Raw genomic sequence first — 18,490 nt, forward strand, 5'->3', positions numbered from 1 at the left:
TGCCTGGACTCTGCAGTCAGACACAAATGGAATGGAGTCCTCACTTTACCCTTTACTACCCTCTGAAGTTGAGGCCCTCATTTTACTTCAAGTTTTCCACCTAAATTAGAGACACAACTTCCTACCTGAAACTATTAGCACAAAGATTAAATATGACATTTGCTGCCATCCTGAAAACTTTTTAATAGCTTCCCCTTTATCTACACAGTATCTAACTTAAGTTCCTTTGCAACATCTAAGGTCTTGCAAGACTGGCCCTTGCCCTTCTCCTCTTACACCATTCCTTGCACTCCCCCTTCCCTCCAGCAATTCTGCCCACTTCCCCCAGAAAACACCTTACCTCTCTGTGCAAGCTCCTCTACCTAGATCACCTTGCTCTCTGTCACTTGGCCAACCTCAGTTCATCCTTTAGGCCTCAGTTTAAATGTCTTCTTTATTCCAGAAGACCTCTCTGGAAGTCCAGTCTGACTTCAGTGCTCCTTCTCCAGTGCTCTAGAACACTGTACCCATACCCCCATTAAAGTAAGTATCATACTATATTCTAATTGCCTTATCATATATCTACCTCTGCATCAGACTGCAAATTCCCTGAAAGCAGAGACTGTGTCTTTCCATTAAGGCAGTCACAAGATCCTACACATGGAAGGTACTTAGTAAATGGGAATTCCTCCTCCCCTCTTCATCTGTAGGGATACCTTCATCAATGGCCAAAGTCTGCTCTCAGTCTCCATCCTTTCTTCCCATTGTTAATGCTGACTACTGCCTCCTCTGATCTTCTCATTTCTGAAAGCAGCTAAATTCTGGTCCAGGAGAAACATGAGGGTTTAGACAGACACAGCAGGGAAGTGAGGAGAGAGAGACCAGTAAAATTACCAATTCTATGTATCTCCCACTGGCTATCTTTTGTTAACCTTTTGTTTCCTTTTAGCAATGAACATTAAAGCTTGAAAAGAGAAAGAGCCTGTGTGCTTATTTTCAAATGAGCAAAGAGGAAGGCAGGGAGAGCACACCCCACTCGCTCTCCACTTGCTGGGAACAGAGGCAGGCGGTGACTGTTTCACAGAAAAAAAGGAAACTGCCTCAGGACCTGGGAACACTGACAAGCAAAAGCAGCCCCTGGTTCTGAGAAGGATGTCTCCCTGTTGTTCTCACAAACTGTTTCAGAGATAAGGGTGCCCCTTCCCCTTTAGGGACCTTACCAGTCAATCAGGATTTCTAACACGTTAGCTATAGCTGCTTCCCTGCCATTCTTGCCCTTCTTCACTGATGCTGGGAGTTCAAAGACCCCTTTTTTGGCACCAAGATACTTTTCTTTCTTTTCTCATTTGAGTAAACTGGATATTAGAAAACACGCTGTATTGCGATATGCTGTAGCACAATGAAGTAAGCTTCTCATGAAACACAGTATGAAGAGGCCCATATGTGCCCACTCTCTCTCCCTGGCCCTAAATCCCTCAACACTAATAAGGATAGGTCAGGGCCAAGCACACATAAAAGTCTCACCTAAGACACTGGACTTATACCAATTTGTGTTTATTCACTGCTTTTCATACTGAAATTTTTATGTGTCATTTCCTTACCCATAGTCACCTACAAAGCAGTGCCATCTCCACAAAACAAGCTAAGTAAATCTCCAGGCCTAGAAAAGGGACCTACAAAGATGCTAATAACTAGGAAGTGCAAACAGTACACATTTGCCCACAAACCAGTGGAAAAGAGTCTGGAGGTGACTCAGCTTATGTGGGATTCTGAAAGGCTTTCTAGTTCAGTCATCTTTGTAATCCCACTCATTAAGCTTCCAGAGTTTTTCTGTTTTGAAGTTAGATTTAGCTACATCTTCTTGCCTACCTAGAGTTTCCAAATAAAATACAGAACACCCAGTTACATTTATAGTTCAAACAACAAATAATTTTTTAAGCTTACATATGTCCCAAATATTGCATGGGATATACTTATATTGAAAACTCATTCATTATTTATCTGAAATTCAAATGTAACTGGGGGTTCTGTGTTTTGACACAGTTTATTTTTCCAAGAATATAAAGAATTCTTGCATTTATGTATTAAGGAATTATCTGAGATTAAAGATTCCTACATCCTTACTTCACTTAGAGTTCATAACCAATCCCAATCTCTGGAGCTGATTAAAGTAGCAAGTATTAATACAATTCATTTCAGTTTCATTTATTTCCCTGCTTACTTCTGGAACAGAGTATTACAAAGATCCATAAAGCAATCAAAATAGAGGGGTACCTGGGTGGTTCAGTTGGTTGTGTCCAACTCTTAATCTCAGCTCAGGCCTTGATCTCAGGATCGTGAGTTCAAGCCCCACACTGGGCTCCATGTTGGGTGTGGAGCCTACTTTAAAAAGAAAAAAAGAGCAATCTAAATAGAATAAGGTAGAATGGAAACAAGTTATGAGTAAACCACAGATGTTTCTCAATCCCAGCACAGTCTGGATGTCAAGTTTTATTGATTATGGCTTTATTGTTCCTTCTTCCTGTTTTGGTTTGAAGGCTTGTATAACAAATGAGGCATTTTTAATGAACCTAAGCTAAATATTGATTCAAGGAATGAATGCAATTCCAATTAAATTTTATTCAATACAAACTCAGCTCACTTTCCATTAGTTGTCTTTTATTTTTTTACTTTTTAATGTTTTTTTATTATATTATGTTAGTCACCATACAGTACAACCCTGGTTTCTGATGTAAAGTTCGATGATTCATTAGTTGCATATAACACCCACTGCACCATGCTATACGTGCCCTCCTTACTACCCATCACCAGTCTATCCCATTCCCCCACCCCCCTCCCCTCTGAAGCCCTCAGTTTGTTTCTCAGAGTCTATAGTCTCTCATGCTTCATTCCCCCTTCTGATTACCGCCCCTTTCTTCTCTTTCTTCCCCTACTGATCTTCCTAGTTCTTATGTTCCATAGATGAGAGAAACCATATGATAATTGTCTTTCTCTGCTTGCCTTGTTGAATACATCTTTCAAGAATAATATAGTGCCCTTCTGTGTCTCTAACTATAGTCTTTAGTTTAAAATCCAATCTGTCTGATATGAGAATTGCTACCCCAGCTTTCTTTTGAGGTCCATTGGCATGAAAGATGATATTCCATCCCTTTACTTTCAGTCTGGATGTATCTTTAGGTTCAAAATGAGTCTCTTGTAGACAGAAAATGGATGGGTCATGTCTTTTTATCCAATCTGCAACCCTGTGGTGTTTTATGGGAGCATTTAGGCCATTTACATTGAGACTGATTATTGAGAAATATGATTTTAATGATGCCATGTTGCCAGTAAAGTCTTTGTTTGTATAGATTATGACTTTCTGTTCTGTATCACTCTTGGGGCCTTTTTACTTTCATAGAACCCCCCTTAATATCTCCTGTAGCGCTGGTTTCATGGTTACGAAATTGGTCAATGACTGGCAATTCTGGAAGGTCTTTATTTCTCCATCAATTCTGAATAACAGCCTTGCTGGATAAAGGATCCTTGGCTGCATGTATTTCTCTGAAAGAGCTTTAAAAATGCCCCCCCCCCACCCTTTCTCTCATTCCAGGTCTGTGTAGACAGGTCTGACGTAATTCTGATACCTTTGCCTTGGCACGTGAGAAATGTCTTTGCCCTGGCTGCTTTCAATACTGTATCCTTAGATCTAATATTTGCGAATTGCACTATGACGTGATGTGGCGTAGGTTTGTCGTGGTTGAGCTTGGGAGGGGTCCTCTCTGCCTCTTGGACACGGATGTTTGTTTCCCTTGCTAGATTAGGGAAATTTTCAGCTACAATTTGTTCAAATATCTCTTCTAGACCTCTGTTTTTCTCCACCCCCTTGGGGATGCTGATGATTCTGACATTGGAACGTTTCATTGAGTCAGTAATCTCCTGTAACCTACATTCCTGAGCATGGATTTTTTTTGAGTCCAGATTCTATTTTAGCTTTTTCTTCTACTAACCCATCCTCCAATTCGCTGATATGTCTTCTGCCTCATTCATCCTGGCCTTCAGAGCCTCTAGTTTTGACTGCATCTGGCTCATAGAATTTTTAATTTCTGCCAGGTTCGCTCTCATTTCCACCCTTAGAGATTCTATATTCTCATTAACATTTTCGTTAATACTTTTTTCAAGTCTACACATCATCTTGACTGTTGTTACTCTGAATTCCATTTCTGATAATTTGGTTATATCCACATCCATTAGTTCTGTGACAGAGGCCACAGACTCATTGTCTTTTCTTTGCTGGGGGGGATTTCTCCTTCTCGTCATTCTGACGAAGAGAGGTTGCGGGGTTGTCCAGAGCCCAAATTATTGACCAGGACCCAGGCCTTGCACCCTTGTTTTATAGGGATCTTAGGGAGTGGGCTTCTTGATTTTTCAGCCTGCCTTCTGGCAGAGGGGCCTGCCACGGCAATACTCAGGCAACCCTGTTTGGGTAGAGTCTCCGTGTCCCTGCAAGGGGGGATAGGGATGGGCACACTGTGAGCCGGTATTTCCAGGCTTTTGTTCTCTGGCAGCTTTCCCTGGCGGTTTGCTGTGCCTCTTCTGAGAGCGCAGCAGCTGCCGAATCTCAGCCTCTGTCTCAGAACAGAGGGATCACGGACCGTTCTCCACTGATGTTCTGGCCACTTTAACTCTGCTTCTGTTGGTGCTGCTAAACCCTACAGTGTCCTGGGATGAGCGCCCCACACCCGGCGTCACAGCCCTCACTTCCAGGGCCGGCACATCTCTGTCCTTTGTGTTTCTAATACCGCCAGCCGCCAGCCACCAGCCGACCCTGTGCGCTCCGGAGCTCCCGGTCTCAGTCTGGTTCCAGTGAGCACACCGGAGCTCCGGTTTTCAGACTGGTCACGTGCGTTCCCCGGCTCTCGGTCTCAGTCTGCTCTCTCACGGGTGCCGGTCCACGAGTCCACCCGCTCCCCCGCGCAGGTGGCTACCGTTTCCCGGTGCCCAAACACGGTGGCTCCCTCCCCCTTCCGTTTATCTTCCGATATCTGTGTGCAGTTTCACGGCTCCCTGCTTCATACCTCAATACTCAGCGCTGGAGATGTTCATTTGCAGAGATCCAGATGTATCTTCCTGCGTCTCAGGCTGATTCCGTGGATGTTCAGGCTGGTCTGGTACCTATCCAACTCGACTCAGGGGACCGGCTGAAAAAGGGGTCCCCTACTCCTCCGCCATCTTAACTCCCTCCCCCCATTAGTTGTCTTTTAAAACAGTTTATTGAACCAAAATATATTTTAGACAGATTCCTTTTGTGAAAACACTAAAAAAGAACCTATTTAAGGAGAGGTACCAGCACTCTGACTTTTCTTAGAAAAACAGATTAGAAGTCCCAGTCATAATTTTTTCAAATGGATCACATTTGTGGTCTGAATGGGTTACTAAAGTTTGCAACTGGGACATCTAACAAGTGCAGAGAGTTGGAATCTCTTTTCCAACCCAGAAAAAAAAAAACAAACAGTAACAGTCAGAAGAAAAAGAAGTAGAAGTAGTAGTCATATACTGTAGTAGTAGTTTGGGGAAGAATTAGAAGAGGAAAGGGTATAACTTCATCTTTGGTGCCCAATGTGTGACAAGTCTGTAGGCCCACAGCTACTAGGAGTTGGCATAGAATTCAATACAGTCAGTCTGTCTTCTGTCTTTAGACTACCAAGCCATAGCCACCAGGCTCACCTAATCCCCACAATAGTGATGCCTCAGAGAACTCACTTCTTCCATTTTCTACTTAGGTTTACTCATTCTTTATCTCAAGAAATAGTGGCATGCTAGGCACTAGGCATAGAGCTGGCATGGAGTGAGAAGACAAGACAGAGCCCAAGCCGTGTTTTACACATCTAAGAGTACAGGATAGGAGGTGGAAAATGTTAACAAGTAAATAAGCAAGACTAAATTCTGATGGCTGTTCTAAAGGAAAGGAAGGTGCCACAAGCAAGGAAATAGGAGGGACCTAGTTCAGACGACACTGAAATTCAGGGAAAGCCTCTCCAGAAAGGGTACATTTAGGGAAGACATTAAAAAAGAGTTGGCGGAAGCTAAAAAACCAAACAAGAACCAACCAGGCAATAGCCAAGACAGTATCAGCAGAACAAAGGCAGCGTCAAATAGGAGGGAGCCCGGGGCCTGCCAGGATGAGAACAAAGGCCTTTCTGGCTGCAGTCCTATAGGAGGTGAAGGCCCTTATGGGATGCTGTAAAGGTTTGGGTGGGAAGGGCTTTAAGCAAAAGTGAAATTCCTGATTGCCCAAACCAGAATGGATTCTGAAAAAGCCTAAGGCAAGAAAGATATTCCAACAATAATTATCTGACACTTATCAATAGGGTGTTCTGCAATTCAATTCAGTTTTGACAGTAACTACCTAGAGTTAGTGCAGACCCCAGGTTAAGGAAAAGTTATTCACAAAACTGCCCCCACTTCAGATGCCAGCCACAGTCTTGGGACCATCTGCACTTCTGACAAACCAGCTATAAATTTGGAGTTTCCCATGACCCCTTAGGTTCAACAATTCACTAGAATGACTAACTTACAGAACTCACCGAAAGCACTATACCTACAATTGGAGTTTATCCTAAAAGATACAGATCAGGAATAGCCAAATGGAAGAGACGCCCAGGGCAAGTTCTTGATGGAGAGGGAACACAGACCTGCCATGCCTTCTTCCCATGGAATCCAGATATACCACCTTCCAAGCACATCAATATGTTCACCAACCAGGAAGCTCCACTGAGCATCCGTGAGCAGTTTTATTGAGGTCTTATCATGTCATTGGCCACAATACGGGACTCAGTCTCTAGCCTCTCTCTTTTTGTTAGAGGTTGGAGATGGGACTGAAAGTTCTGACCCTCTAATCACCTGCTTGATCTTTCTGGTGTGGCCAGCCTGTCCTCTGAAACTATCTAAGGGGCCCACCAGGAGTCACCTCATTAGCATAAGCTCAGGAATAGTCTAAAGGGACTCATTATGAATAACCAAATATACTCCAATCACTCAAGAACTTCCAAGAGTTTTTGAAACTCTGTGCAAGGAACCAGAGACCTACTAAGACCTTCTTGCCAAGAGCCCACAGAAATTTCCCTTTAACCTTTCAGGGAAGTTACTCTATATATTGCTATCTAATTCCACGAGCAAATTCTCTGTAACTTTTTAATTGGCTTAAAATTCACAGAAGAAACAATGAATATCTGTGAAGTTTTTTATGAACACAAAGATGAAAAACATAAACAACTAACTCTTGTTAAATTGACACAGAAGAGCAGGACTGAACATGAACATGATACAGCAGCCAGGATTTGAGAGGGCCTCTGGTATTACATCATCGCCTGGCTGGGAGGCGGGCTGGAGCTCATTAAGAAAACGCCTGTGTACAAAGGCCTAAACTGTAGTTCCAAGCTTCCTGGAACTTGGGCGGGCAGACCTGTAGCTATTTTCCCCCTTGACTGCCAGCCATCCCCAGGCTGTCCAGGAAGAACCTGCAGACTGTTTTGCATTGTCTGTACAATAAATAGAATTCAGCTTTGTGCTGATTGAGCAGGAACATTTTATCTGGAGCAGTACTCTGATTTCTGACACTAATGGCCTTAAACAAAATGGAGGATTTTAAATTTGATGGAACAGAGCGCCTGGCTGTCGACTATGTGAAGGGGATTCTGCAACCCACACCTACCTGTGACATGTGGGATCAGATCTGGAACTTCCAAGCCAAGTCTGATGATCTGCTTATTGCCACCTATCCCAAAGCAGGTAGGTAGAAGGGTGGGGGGGAGGGTGAAGAAGAAAATTAGGAAGGTGAGTGGGGAAAATACTAATAATGAAATAAAGAAACTGATCTGGGTTGGAAAATTGTTTACTGGACAGACTGATATGGCTAGGTCAAATCACTTGTGGAAACTGAAACTACAGAAAAAATATTAAAATGATGCACAAAATTTTAAGAATTTCATTCTTCCTATAATGTACATATTTTTTTTACTTCCCCAGGAGAGAGTGATTCAAACAGCCAAGAACTAACGGACTAGATATGTTGATTTGTTTGTTCCCAGTGCAGGCTCTTATTGCAGAGCCTGTTAAAAAAAAAAAAAACCCTGCTTTGTGTGTGTAAGCTAAAAGATCCTAAGGCTGACTAGTGGAAGAATTAGAGGAGCTTTGGTCTTGCAATGCTGATTTCACCCCAGCAGCCTCCAGAAGCCCTCAAAATCTCCCAGTTCAGAGTCTGAGAACTATTCTTGTCGATTTCTATCTTCCCTTGTGGTATGTTGTGAACCTACTTCCTTGTTTCAATAATAAATTTAACAAAAGTTGTTATAGAAGTAAGACTTCTTGAGCCCAGCCACTGTATCATAAAAAGTTTAGGATGAACAGGGAAAAATAGTTCTCTGCAGATATTTGTGCACATCTACATATATACTAAAAATACACTATTCAATTCGCACCCAGATTGCATATACATTTGATCTTTGCAAGATCAAGCTCCCTGCCAATAACTCCTCTTACCCACACACACACACACACACACACACACAGAGATGTTCACATCAGAACACACACATGTACACACACACCAAAAAATCTAAACCTAAGCATTTTCTGAGATTGTATGTTCAAACCCTTCGAGTCTTTATCTCTAATGATCCTGGTAAAAGATTCTGCCAGCAGGTGGCAGACTCTTATTTATCCATCAGTTTCATATTGGTCCTAATTTTCTAATCTTAATCATGAGACTGTTCAGAATTAATCTTTCCTAATGTGAATGTAAAAGTAATCACTGGTGAGAATCACATCTCACAGTCTTAATTTTGTCCACAACTCTATCATCATTTCAGTACATGTTTACATCATTTAAATATAATGCTTAAAAATTAATCTTTTCTCCACCTGCCAAATGTGAGCAGTAAGATTTGGTTCATTTAAGGTTTTCATGGGTTAGGGTTAATAGGGCTTGAATGATTTAAATAACACACTCAAAAAAAAATGCTTGCCAGTTAATGTAACATTTAATCATCACTAAAACCTTACCCATTAATAAAGGTTATATTTATTAGAGGGAAGAAGAAATAAGCATAGACGAAAAATGTGGTTTACACCTAAATTTTTTAAATAATAATAAACACTCTGGGAATGAGCCAAAAGAAAAATATATTATAAAATCACTGATTTCTAGAGGATGAATTGAGAAGTCATTCCACTCATTCCCAAACCTCTAGCAACATATGAATCTGCTCCAGTGCTAGCTGGCATTAAATGGCTGTAAATTCAGAGTGAACACATAAAATAACTACAAATAGCTCTCTCTTTGATTAGACAGCTAAAGAAATATTGGTCCTTTATCCTGTAATGAAAGAGTTAATACCAGAAATTATTAAAGACCTAACTCATCTAGGATATAAAATGTAGTGTTTTTTTTTTCATTGTTTCCTAACTTATGCCCTTCCTGTAGAACCAAAAGCACTGAATTGACAGTATGAGAAAAGGCATCCGTAATGAGAGCTGGTGTCAGAGAATACAGGAAAATCAGCCCAGATCCAGGATTTAGAGAACCATACTAAAATTGTCAAACATCTTCCCAACATGGATTTGTCAAAATATCTGGTACAACAGTTTCTCATCAAAGTATGAAGATTCAGTTGGTAGGAACTATATCAGTCAGAATCAGGCAGCACACAGAAACTGACTGAGGCTGAAGACAGAGGCCCTTCTTCCAGTGGCTGCTTGGGTTCAAGGCACTAGATAGCAAAACCTGGTATGGCCTATGCAAAATTTCTATCTGTTGGAGCTGCCATCAGTGTCACCACCTCGGGAAGAATGACCTCTACCTCTCTTCCACCTTCCAGTGCATTTCATCAGCAGAATCTAAATAGTATTCAAAATCTTAGGGGTGAAGAAGTCTAGGGAATACACGTTTTAGACTTTCAGTCCCTGAGATAAGGGGAAAATTGAGAAAACGTTGAAAATGGATACTAAGTACTAATGATCAATATCAAGCCCAGGTACTAATCGTTCATTTGTTCATTCAGCCAACACATAGTAAATACCTCCTATGTGGCAGACCCTCACTATGCGCTTGGGAAACAGTTTGAAAACCACAGAGTGATGACTCTCCAGGAGATTGTAATCAGCTGAAAAAGACCTTTCATTCTGTCTTTCTTAGAACAATGCAGCTACATCAATAGATAACAATCCAAATTAATGATTGTGACAAGCAAAAAAATGAACGCATATTTATCAATATAATATCCACTCCAAATTGCAACCTTTGCATAAAAATTCATATTATGATAACACAAGACATAAATAAAAATGGTGTTTTCTGAATTCCACTATAAACCTAGCTTTAAAATTCAGAGAAGTGCTGTAATAAGTATAATAATATCTTAAGAAATATAATATACTAAATGTCTATGCATCTTCCTCTTACATGTGGAATAAGGAACAACATGGACTCAGGAGATAGTGGACTTAATACAAAATGAAGGCGATATTGAGAAAAGTCAACGAGCACCTACTCACATACGAATTCCTTTCATCGAATGGATAATCCCATCCATAGGATCTGGTAAATATCAAACAGCCACATTTGACTAAGGTCCTAAATGTACACCTAGGATTTTTACTATCACATAGCCCTCTCAAAATTCTAGGCATTCAAGCTGAAAAAATAATTAATACAATCACTTTGAAAAACTGGGAAAAAAATTAAATTCTGGGCATTCAAACAATTACTAATGAGTTCTGTGACTTTGCATTTTTCTAACTATGTCTGGCCATTGTTGTACTCCAGACATCTTCTAATGGGGTTACTGCTTATAGAAAAGTTAAGCTTTATTCTCCAATAATTTTATCCCACACGGATAAGCCCAAGTAAGATAATCTTATGGTGGAAGGGTTTGAATTTTTTGGGTTCTTATTTATCTAGTTTCTTGTTTGTTATGGTTAAAAACCGTTCCAGCTTTAAAAAAAAAAAACAGGCTAGAAATAGTCTCTCAGATCAAATTTACAGTTATAGTGCTCTCACAGGTGACTTGAATTGTTCAATTGTTCCTGAAATAGTAATAATGGAAGCAGCAAGATTTTGAAGCAAATAGAAATAGTGGAAAGTGATCAAAAATCAATTTTACAGGTTTGGACCAAGCTAATGAAATGCCCTCACCACGGACCCTGAAAACACATCTTCCCATCCACTTGCTGCCACCATCCTTCCTAGAAAAAAACTGTAAGGTAAAAAGCTAAAGAAATTCACAATTTACTTCTTAGAACAACCCTAGGGTGGTCTTCAATTTCCTCTTAAAACACTTTACTTGTTGGAGCACCTGGGTGGCCCAGTCGGTTAAGTATCTTACTCGGTTTCAGCTCAGATCATGATCTCAGGGTCTTAAGATTGAGCCCCACATCAGGCTCCATGCTCAGTGAGGAGTCTGCTTGAGATTCTCTCCCTCTCCCTCTGCCCCTCACCTCTGCTTCTCTCTTTCTTTCTCAGAAATAAATAAAAAATCTAAAACAAAAAAAAAAAAACACTTCACTTGTTAAAGAACAGAGAGTCTATCTCTTCATAATAATCGATACAAATTGATTTGAATCTTTTTCAATTCCCACAGAAACCAAGATCACAAGAACACAGCATCAGAAAATCTCATCTGTATGGAATGCATCCACTTGAACATAATTTGTGTGGGCAATAACTACGTATAAGTCTAATCCTATTTTTGCTTCTTTCCCTCCTCCTGCCATTCTTAGATAATCTATGTAGCAAGAAATCCAAAGGACAATATGGTATCTTATTACCATTTCCAAAGAATGAATAAAGCTCTTCCTGCTCCAGGAACCTGGGAAGAGTATTTTGAGAATTTTCTGGCTGGGAAAGGTAAGCTAATTCAGCTTTGTTTCCTTCTTTTCTCAAAATCCTCAAACACTCTAAAAAGAAAGAATCATTTCCTTAGAACACCCAGGGCTCTGCCTGCTATCCTGTGAAAAAATCATCAGTGTGATACACTCCCTCTCTTTAAGAACTTTCCTTTCAATGTAACATTTGTTTGTTGAGCTTCTGTGATTCATTACCCTGTTTTTCATCCCTCCTTGCAGTGTGCTGGGGTTCTTGGCATGACCATGTGAAAGGATGGTGGAAAGCCAAAGACCAACACCGCATTCTCTACCTCTTCTATGAGGACCTGAAGAAGGTGAGAGGCAATGCTATCTAATGTGTTCCTATTGGACCATAAGACATTTAAGTCAAAATGTATGGACCACACTGGGGACTCACAGATTGAAACAGGGAATAGAAAATGCTGCATTTCATTGGCTGCTGCTGTCAGTAGCATCAAAACACACATAGCATATCATGAGTTTACCTATCACGTAGTTTCACCTCCAACTTCCTGGTGTTCCCCAGAGCATATCCCATATGGTATACCTTTTCCAGACAGGCAAAACATGAGTGATACCTTTTTTCCCCTTTCATGTCTATCTTAAAATTCTGTTTAGAAAGGAAAACATTTTTTAGTACATTTCAGGCTTTTTCATTAGTACTTGAGAAACATAATAATTTTACGAAATAGTTTAAGAATTTAGGGTGTAATGGAAAATACTAATGATTTAGATTCAAAATTCTTGAATTCAAGTTCTGGCTTTACCACCTACTGGCAATTATTCTTGGTGAGGACACTTAACATCTTAGAGACTTACTTAGTTTCCCTAAGTGCAAAAACTAGATAGTAATATATACTCTTCCAAGATCTACTATGAGGACTAAATAAGATGATGTTCATGGGAGTTACTATATAATGATATAGTATCACTATACTATATAATATATATAATGATATACTATCATTATATTATAAATGATAATATGCTAAATACTATCTGTGGCTTAACTAAATACAGGGATCTAAAATTACAGTCTTTGTTCTTCAATTTATCATTGAAAGCCTTGGTACTCAAAAAGTGCTTCACAGATTAGCTGCTTGGGGCTCTCAGGACCACATCAGGCCTGCTAAGTCAGAATGTGCACTTTGTAAGATACCCAGGGGATTTGTGGACACATTAGTTTAGATGCACAACTCCTAAGTTCAATCACTGCTGGGCCTCATCTAGAGTTATTTCTACAGAAAATCAAAAGAGTGAAACAGAATCATTTTTCTATTTTTTTAGTTGAGATATAATAGACATTTATCATTGTATTAGTTACAGGTGTACAACATGATTTAGTATTTATTGTGATATAAACACCACAACAAGTCCAGTTAACATCTATCACCACACATAGTTACAGAATTTTTTTCTTGTGATGAGAATTTTTAATATCTATTTTCTTAGCACCTGTCAAATATATAACACAGTATTATTAACCACAGTCACCATGCTGTACATTACATCCCCAGGATGTACTTATTTTAGAACTGGAAGTTTTATCTTTTGACCACCTTCACCCATTTTGCCCCCCCATTCTCACTCCCCACTCCCCACTTCTGGCAACATCAGTCTCTTCTCTGTGTCTATGAGTTTGTTGTTGCTTAGATTCCACTCTAGTTTTTTCAAACAGGAAAAGTCAGACATACCCCTATTTTAGTGTAGAGAGTTATCTACTCACAGAATTCTAGATTTAGATAGTTAAGAAATATTATGGCAGGGAGTTGTATGCTATAAGGGGAGAGTTTCCCTTTCATGAGTAGATATGACAAACTGAGGACACCACAGAAGGAAGGGTGCTATTAAACTCAGAATAGGAAAACTTCATGTAGGTGATGCTTGTCTACCAAAAGCATCATAGCAGAGTCAAAGTAAGGATATGTCACCAGGAATGACGCTCTTTTAACAAGGTACATCCTAATGTATTATGAATGCCAGGAAGAAATTTTATTGAACAGGTAGTCTAACCTCAGAGTCCCTAGTACCCTTTTAAATATTTCTGTGATCACATTCTGGAATGTCCCCTGACTCACTCAAAGCTCAATATTCTCACCACTCTTGCTGATTTCTAGTCTATGTGAGGCTAATTAAATTAAGTACTACTTCTTTTTTTAAGATTTTATTTATTTATTTGACAGAGAGAGACAGCCAGCGAGAGAGGGAACACAAGCAGGGGGAGTGGGAGAGGAAGAAGCAGGCTCCCAGCGGAGGAGCCTGATGTGGGGCTCAATGCCAGAGCACCAGGATCATGCCCTGAGCCGAAGGCAACTACGCCACCCAGGCGCCCCAAATTAAGTACTACTTTTGACATCCAAGCTTTTAAAGCAGAAGACACAGTTGTCAGGCTAAACCTTTCCACTTTCCCTCCCCTACCACTCCTTTTAGAGGTAGGGACTTCCCATAGCCACAGCTCCCCACAGTGGTGTGTCCTTCTGATGAAGAAACATTGGAACTGAGCTCCTCTCAGGGATACATAAACACCTGGACATGCTGGGTAGTAGACTTACTAGGCATAGGTGCCTCTTGAGTATCTCATGGGTGCAAAATACTCATCTCTTATTCTCTTCCTACCGCTTACTGCCACTACTGAGATGGTCTGGGACTTTTCTATCAATGTCAGAAATACGAGACAGCCTCCTTAAATTGTCTGCCCATATGCTTTTGCAATGTCTTTGTTCTTATCATAAGTCTATGGACTCTCCCTCTTAGTCAATTGGCTGACCAAGACAACTCCCATAACTGACTCGCATAGGACACTTGGGCATAACTCTTAGTCAAGCATTCTCCATGCACTGCATGTCATTGTATAGTAAATGTTTCACTAATACCACTCAGTTTTTGCTTCCATGTTAGAGCAAGAAAAGCTTAGTAATTCCAGTTAATAAAAAAAAAGAGAACAATATGGGTCATCATGTTAAAATGAGTCATTTCTGGATAGTTGAGTATTTGTGAGGGTTTTTTTTTTTTAAGATTTTATTTATTTATTTATTTATTTCAGAGAGAGAGATTGCATGAGAGCAGGGGGACGGGCACAGGGAGAAGGAGAAAATCTCAAGCAGACTCCACACTAAGCATGGAGCCCAACAGGGGCTCAATCTCATAACCCTGAGATCATGACCTGAGCCAAAATCAAGAGTTGGACACTTAACTGACTGAGCCTCCTAGGTGCCCCTAAGATTTTTTTTTTAATTTTAACTCATGACATGTTACTGGTTACTGTTATTTATTCATTTCAATATTCTTTTTAAACCAATTATCTTATGTCAAATCTTCACTTTTCTTTTGACTCTCATCATAGAATCCAAAGCATGAAATTCAGAAGGTGGCAGAATTTATTGGAAAAAACCTAGATGATGAAGTCCTAGATAAAATTGTCCATCACACCTCATTTGATGTTATGAAGCAGAATCCAATGGCAAACTATTCGTCAGTTCCTACTAAAATCATGAACCACTCTGTTTCTCCATTCATGAGAAAAGGTTTTTATATTTTCTTTTGGTCATGATCTTAAAGAATTATCCAATCTTTTACAGCTTTGAAGGAGTTTTCTATGGCTAAGAAAAATAAGATCTATAACAAATGCTTCTGGGAAAAGAAGTAGGAAACCAGAAATGAAATGAAACAATTGGAGAGTGAGGTGTGGTGTCTACATCCAATTCCTTTATCCTCCCTTTCTCTCCAGAGATCTGCTGAGAAGGTGAAAAACAGAATTAAGACAGATGAGGCAAAGAATCCATTTTATAATGGATTTATAAGGGCTCTATGCTATCAGATTTATTCAAAAATACTTATTGAGTGGCTACTATGTGTCAGACACTGTTCTAGATAATGTTCAGAGCAGTGAACAAAACACAGAACTTTCTTCCCTCATGAATATTATACTCTAGACACAAACAAAATAAACAAGAATACCCAGGATAATAGATGATGGTAAGCACTATGGGGGGAAAAAAACAATCTGTGGAAAGGTAACAAGGATTGCAATTGGAGAATTTGGGGGATCTTCTTTTTTGGTTTTCTTCCTCAAAACCATATCTTGAATTCTCTGACATACAAGACCTTCTCACTGGGTCTATAGATGGAAACTACAAGCATAAGCACCTACCACACTTTGATGTGCAAAGAGGGCAGGATAAAAAGACAAGAAATCCCCATAGGCCTACTGTTTTAAATGTGGTAGTTTTATTTCCCCCATTAATGTGACTCAGTAAGTAATGAGCTCTCCCTATCCAACAAATCAGATAAGAATTCAAAATGAAATTGACAGATTAGCAACAGAAATATTTTGTCCAATATTGCCCCCCTAGGAAGTAGAGCAGAAATATTCACACAGAAACAGAAGAGTAGAGAAATGCAAACTGACTCTCTCCCACATGACTATTTCAGGGACAACTGGAGACTGGAAGAATCATTTTACTGTTGCTCAGAATGAGAGATTTAATGAAGACTATGAAAAGAAAATGGCTGATACCAATATAACTTTCCACTTCCAATTGTCATAAAAAAGAAAAGAACCAAAATATTTTTAGACTATTACCTAATTTATTGGTAATAATCAATAAAACTTTATTATCCAGACCACATGATATTGGATTCAGGTTCTCAGACTAGTTGTTTATTGTGTTTGCTTTTGTTCACTCTAAAAAATGTAGGGATAAAGCTAGCAGAGATTGGGGGCAAGGTGGAGAGTGGGAGCAGGATGGCAAAGTGGAAGGAAGAGGTTCAATAATTACTAGCTGCGATCATGGCATCATTGTTGATTATCATTATATTTAAGTTTTCTATATATCATGTCTGTTGACATATTAAAAATGCTTCATTCCTTATATAAAAAACACTAAACTTTTCAGAGTAAGTATTGGTTCAGGCTAATTTTTAATGCATCACTAAGATATATAGATAGTGACTATTTCTCCGAGAAATTTCTTTGTAGGCAAGTAACCATCAAGTGACGGTTTCCCCATGAAACTTTCCAATTCACCTCAATATTCTTACTCTAATACATCTATCCCTATATCTTACCACATCCTATATACTTAAGTCTCTCTCTCACTCCAGCCAATGCTCTGATTGAGTCTTGGAGCCATATCTTGACTCACCTCCAGGGCATCCACAGCAATATCTGTCAGTTTTACCTATATGGAGTCTCATTTGTATATCCAACCTTCTAGTTCAGAAACCTTTTACCTCCTGTCCATACTAGTATAAGCTTCCTAACTCATTTCTCTGTTTCTTGCACATCTACCAGGTTTACTTTCCTGAACTAAGATTTTGATTATATTTCTCTTTAGCTCTAAAAACTTCAGTAATTCTGAATTTTTACTGCTTGAAAGATAAATCCCATGCTTTTTAGCTATCAATTCAAAGGCAGCTATAATGATATGATATGGCGGGTCTCATCTCCTAAATCACTTTCCTAGCTTAATTTCACCTTCTAAACCACCTCCATCGTTCAGCAAATAAGCCTACTCACTGAGCCCTGATCACTACTAGTTTTATTTTCACCATGCCTCCATCTGAAATTTCCTTTCCTTTCTTTCTACCTATCCAAAACATATAATATGCTTCAATGACCAGTGCAAGTGGTTCATTCCTCCTGCAAATACTGAAAGCTGAAGAGAGCATTTGCATTTCTTTTTTTTATTTTGTTCAGTTAGCCAGCATATAGTACATCATTAGTTTTTTATGTAGTGTTCAACGATTCATTAGCTGTGTATAACACCCAGTTCTCATTATAACACGAGCATTTGCTTTTCTGAAGTCCTCTACACTTGGTATAATTATTTTGTGATTAATATTAAAGCATATTATATCTCTTGTATGTATATATTCTCTTTTATGCTTATTAAATTTTTTGTTTTTTCTTCAAGATAGAAATATTGCTATATATTTCATTGCACACCAAACAAAATATGACAAGCAAAAAAATAAGTAACTGAAAGAATATATCAGTCAAGGAAACTCTTAAAAGCTAACTTTCTATATTTTAAGCAGTCCCCATAACAGCTATCATTTATAGCTGTTGTCCAATATACTAGCTACTAGCCACCTATTTAAAGTAATTAAAACTAAATAAAATTCAGTTACTCATTTGCACACATGGCTAGTAGCTATCACTTGGATATTATAAAACATTTCTATCATCAGAGAAAGTTCTATTGGATAAGACATTTTATTTTTACAACAATCCTTTGAATGTGGCATTATTATCCCAAAGAGAAAACTAACACTAAAGTTCAGAGATATTAGTTAAGTTACTCAAATAAGAAATATTGGCATTTAGTTTCAAACATGGCTCCAATGCTTCCAAAATCTGCATTTTTAACTGTTCAAAATAGAGCCTCTCCCTTCTTGTTCCTGCCACAGTCTCATCACAGGTTCATCATTATCACTGCTAACTAAAGGCTGCCCAACTCAGACCCTGATCCAAAACCAACCAGACTGGCAAAAAACGGTCAGCCATTCCCCGCCATGATCAAGTGAAGCTTAACCATAGTCTACTGGATAGCTAAAGCATTCCCACGGTCTACATGCTCTGAAGTAGACAGAGCCTTAAGCCAACAACAGCCTCCCACCTGTCATCCAC

The 18,490-nt window shown here is 39.3% G+C and overlaps 1 protein-coding gene across 1 annotated transcript; it reads left to right on the top strand.

The window, feature by feature from the left end:
- The first annotated feature begins 7,368 nt into the window (after positions 1-7,368).
- On the top strand, positions 7,369-16,487 carry LOC103670619 (sulfotransferase 1C4). Its single transcript, XM_008699073.2, has 7 exons — positions 7,369-7,746; positions 10,430-10,555; positions 11,120-11,217; positions 11,734-11,860; positions 12,079-12,173; positions 15,203-15,383; positions 16,291-16,487. The coding sequence occupies exons 1-7, from the start codon at positions 7,578-7,580 to the stop codon at positions 16,404-16,406; spliced, it is 912 nt and encodes a 303-aa protein (XP_008697295.1). The 5' UTR covers positions 7,369-7,577; the 3' UTR covers positions 16,407-16,487.
- The last annotated feature ends 2,003 nt before the right edge of the window (positions 16,488-18,490 follow it).

The sequence above is a fragment of the Ursus maritimus genome, unplaced genomic scaffold (genome assembly GCF_017311325.1).
Source record: "Ursus maritimus isolate PB19 unplaced genomic scaffold, ASM1731132v1 scaffold_6, whole genome shotgun sequence".
NCBI classification, from domain to species: Eukaryota; Metazoa; Chordata; class Mammalia; order Carnivora; family Ursidae; genus Ursus; species Ursus maritimus.

Bases quoted from the DNA above. Each gene is read 5' to 3' on its own strand.
- LOC103670619 (XM_008699073.2), top strand. From the start codon at position 7,578: ATGGCCTTAAACAAAATGGAGGATTTTAAATTTGATGGAACAGAGCGC. The intron at 10,556-11,119 runs GTAAATATCAAA...TCAATTTTACAG, and splicing joins AATCCCATCCATAGGATCTG to GTTTGGACCAAGCTAATGAA. The intron at 11,861-12,078 runs GTAAGCTAATTC...CCCTCCTTGCAG, and splicing joins GAATTTTCTGGCTGGGAAAG to TGTGCTGGGGTTCTTGGCAT.